We start from the raw sequence: 4015 nt of genomic DNA, 5'->3' as shown, positions 1-4015 counted from the left end.
TGTAGACAACTGGCTCAAGGAGTGTTGCAAGGAATGGTAGAAGAAATTTGGGGTGATATCATCAGTGACATCATCACTCAACCAATGGTATTTATTGATCAGCTTAGGTGTTCATCTTATCCAGGTGGTTTCTTCCAGGTAGCGTCCACAATCCATCTAGTCATACCCCCAACCCCACAGCACTTATGCATATAGATTTAAATTTTATTTCATAAATTACTTATTTGTTCCTATTAATGTCCGTTTCCCCCTCTTGTGTGGGGCAGGGAATGTTTCTGCTAATTTTGTTGTATGGTGCTCTCTTAAACACATAGTACTCTGCTCTGCACATAGTAAGCATCCAATAAATTTGATGGATTGACTGATCGTGTGAGGCCACCGATGGATAGACCACATTTCCTATCAGCAAATTCTAACCTTAAATTTTCATTTTTCATTTATTTCCTTATTACCGAGAGGCAGCAGTGCTGACCATCCTCAATCACCCCCTTCTTGTCCAAGACTTTTAATTTACACGGGAAGCAGAAGAATACTAATAATAATGGCATTTGGTAACGCTCACTCTGTGCCAAGCACTGTATTAGGAACTGGAGTAGATACAAAATTATCAGGTCTCACAGGGAGTTCACATTCTAAGTAGGCAGGAGAACAGGTATTGCATCCCATTTTTCAGATGAGGGAACTGAGTCACAGAGAAGTGAAGTGACTTGCATAAGATTACTCAGCAGACAAGTGGTTGAGCCCGGAATGGAACCCAGGTCCTTTAACTCCCGGGTCCATGCTCTTTCCACTAGGCCACACAGGTTCTGTGGATCACAGTTGAAATTCGCTCTGGAGATTGATAGTTTTTGGGTCAGCTGGATTCATTCATTCATTCATTCAATCTCATTTATTAAGCACTTAATTTTTACAGAGGTACTGTGCAAAGCACTTGGGAGAGTACAATATAACTATACACAGACACATTCTCTGGGTGTGAAGAGTTTATAGAGACAGGTCTGAGGATGGACATAGAGGTCAGAAGGAGACAGGAGAAATAAAAGAGCACAAATCAGTATGTTTTCAGAGTTTATTAGAGCAATCTTGTTTGTACAGCCTGTTTTCAATGGAAGAGATCTGGAAAACTAGATAGATAAGTTTCAGTCTAAATACATCCCAAAACTGTAAGGTATTGTCCATATTCTCCAACCTGTTAAGCAACTGTGTGACCCTCCATTAAACCACATAATAATAACAATAATAACAATAACTGTGGTGGTCATTAAGTGCCTGCTATGAGCCTAGCACTGTATCAATTGCTGGGGTAGATACAGGATAATCAGGCCAGTCAATCAATGGTATCCACTGAGCACTTACTATGTGTAAAGGGCTATACTAAGTTCTTGTCAGACCCATTCTAGGGTTCTAGATAATCTCAGGATGGAGGGAGAGAGAGGGTAAATCTTGATTTAAATGTGTATGACTCCATATAAGGCTGCATGTAAGACTCCCTCTAGACTGTAAACCCATTATGGGCAGGCAATGTGTCTTCTAATTCTGTTTTAGTGTACTCTCCCAAGCGCTTAGTACAGTGTTCTGAACATAGCCAGTGCTCAATAAATGCCATTGATTGATTGATTGATTGATCTGTACTAATAATAATGTAAAATTCCTTTACTTGCTCTAGATTGCAAACGACAACACTGTAAACTATCATTAGAGTATCTCAAAACATAGCATAATAATATTAAATGAGGAGTTTAGAGCAGTGCAAGCAGTACACGCTTAATAAATACCATTGAGTAACTGATTGATAAGGCTCTGCACTCAGTCAACCCCTTAGAATTGCTGCTGACTTCCTGCCTTGTCAAACCTCAAGTCTCAGTTTCATGGCATGTAACAAGTGCTATCAAACACCAATAAAAAAATTTGAGGACTTTATATCAATGATGATGTTTCACTATGCTGCTTCCCTTGCCTCCAGATCCTTTCTAAACCTATCTTCATTTTCTTATCTAAATCAAGGAAAACTGAGCCACAGAGAAATAGAATGAATCCTCAGGGATTCATTCCCACTTAGAATGTGAGCCCATGTGGGACAGGGATTGGGTCTGACCTGGTTATCTTGAATCTACCCCAGCGCTTAGAGCAGTGCCTGTCTCCTTGTAAGCACTTAAAAAATGCCACAGTGATGATAATGAGGTGATGATAATGAGGTTGTTACCAGAGCAGGGAAGAAAGTCTTGGAGGCTTTAAATTATCAGACTATAAGGTCGCTGTGGACAGGGAATGTGCCTACAAACTCTGTTATATTGTTATATTGTGCCATCCAAAGCGCTTAATACAATGCTCTGCACACAGTAAGTGCTCAATAAATACGACTGTTTGATGGATTGACATAGTGTCCTGCACAAAGTAAGGATTTTAAATCTCAAAATAACATTAATTGATGGATTGATACAGTGCTTTGTGCACAGTAAGCACTCAATAAATAGTCATGATCAATAGATTAAAGTCCACTATCCTTCGATGAGACCACTGATTAGTAGATTGAGTAGATTGTAATGTGTCTGTTTATTGTTACATTGTACTCTCCCAGAGCTTAGTACAGTGCTCTGCACCAGTAAGTGCTCGATAAATAAGATTGAATGTGTCCTCCAACTCCAGTGATCCAGAGAAGGCCCCAGGGGGATTCAGATCTGATGATGATGATGATGATGATGGTATTTGACACTCTGTCTATGGGAGTTTGTCCTCTAGGCCCAAAATTCTTGGAAGAGCTTCTTCAGGGCCCCGGTGACCTCCTTATTCCGGAGACTGTAAATGAGAGGGTTCAGCATGGGGGTGAAGACAGTATAGAACACCGCCAGGATGTTATCCTCCCCTGGGGAATGCTGGGAGCTTGGCCGGATGTACATCAACATGGCCGCCCCATAGTACAGGTGGACCACGAGGAGGTGGGAGGAGCAGGTGATGGCCACCTTTCTCCATCTTCCCGTCGAGGGCATCTGCAGGATGGCGAGCAGGATGTGGGCATAAGAGGCCAGGATCAGCAGGAAAGGGATGAGGATCACAAAGCTGCTGATAGCAAAGACAGCCGGCTCATAGACAGACACGTCGACACAGGCCAGCTTGAGCAGGGCCGGTGGTTCGCAGAGAAAGTGGTGGACTTCCCGGGTTCTGCAGTAAGGCAAACACATGGTGAGGACGGTATTAAAGAGAGAAACCACGGCAGCGCCCACGCAAGCCCCAATTCCCATCCTCCGGCACTTGACCTGGGGCATCAGGAGAGGGTAGCGGAGAGGGTGGCAGACAGCAACGTAGCGGTCGTAGGACATGAAACCCAGAAGGAGACCTTCGCCTCCCCCAAGGGTCATCACAAGGAACATCTGGACCCCACAGCCAACGGGGGTGATCGTACTGGTGTTCAGGAGGTAGTCGATGAGCACCTTGGGGACTACGACCGAGGTGAAGAGCAGGTCCATGAGGGAGAGCTGGCTGAGGAAGAAGTACATGGGGGTGTGGAGACGGGAGTCTGTCCGGATGAGGAGTATCATAAGGCTGTTGCCAGCCAGGGCCAGCAGATAAACTATCAAGAGGGCGGAGACAAGCAGGCCAGGACAAGACAGGTGAACAAACAGCCCAACTAGGAAGAACTCAGTCCCTGAAGATTCGTTCCACTTCGTCATTGCTCCAGTTTTCTTTGATTCAGCTAGAAAAATGAGGATAGGTTGAGAAGGAAACTGGACTTCCAGACTGGAAGCTCATTGGGGTTAGGGCACATGACCGCTCATGCAGTTGTATTAGACCCTCCCAGGTGTCTAGTACAATGCTCTTGCACACAGTAAGTGCTCAATGAATACCACTGATTGATTGATTGACCCAAGAGAGGCAGAAAGGTGGAAATATCAATTAGCATAATATCCTCAAAATTTAAAATAATCATAATTGGGACATTGGTTAGTGCTTACTATGTGCTTGTGCAAATACCAAGGACTGCTCAAAAAACAAACAAATGGATTTTGGAGCAAATTAA

At 43.7% G+C, this 4015-nt stretch overlaps 1 protein-coding gene across 1 annotated transcript; it reads right to left on the bottom strand.

The window, feature by feature from the left end:
- Positions 1-2735: 2735 nt before the first annotated feature.
- On the bottom strand, positions 2736-3668 carry LOC119947622 (olfactory receptor 2T1-like). Its single transcript, XM_038769202.1, has one exon. The coding sequence runs from the start codon at positions 3666-3668 to the stop codon at positions 2736-2738; it is 933 nt and encodes a 310-aa protein (XP_038625130.1).
- Between the last annotated feature and the right edge of the window lie 347 nt (positions 3669-4015).

Source organism: Tachyglossus aculeatus, chromosome X5 (assembly GCF_015852505.1).
Source record: "Tachyglossus aculeatus isolate mTacAcu1 chromosome X5, mTacAcu1.pri, whole genome shotgun sequence".
NCBI lineage: Eukaryota > Metazoa > Chordata > Mammalia > Monotremata > Tachyglossidae > Tachyglossus > Tachyglossus aculeatus.
Note: the sequence above shows the minus strand (reverse complement) of the source record. Positions and strands in the feature narration are given on the sequence as shown.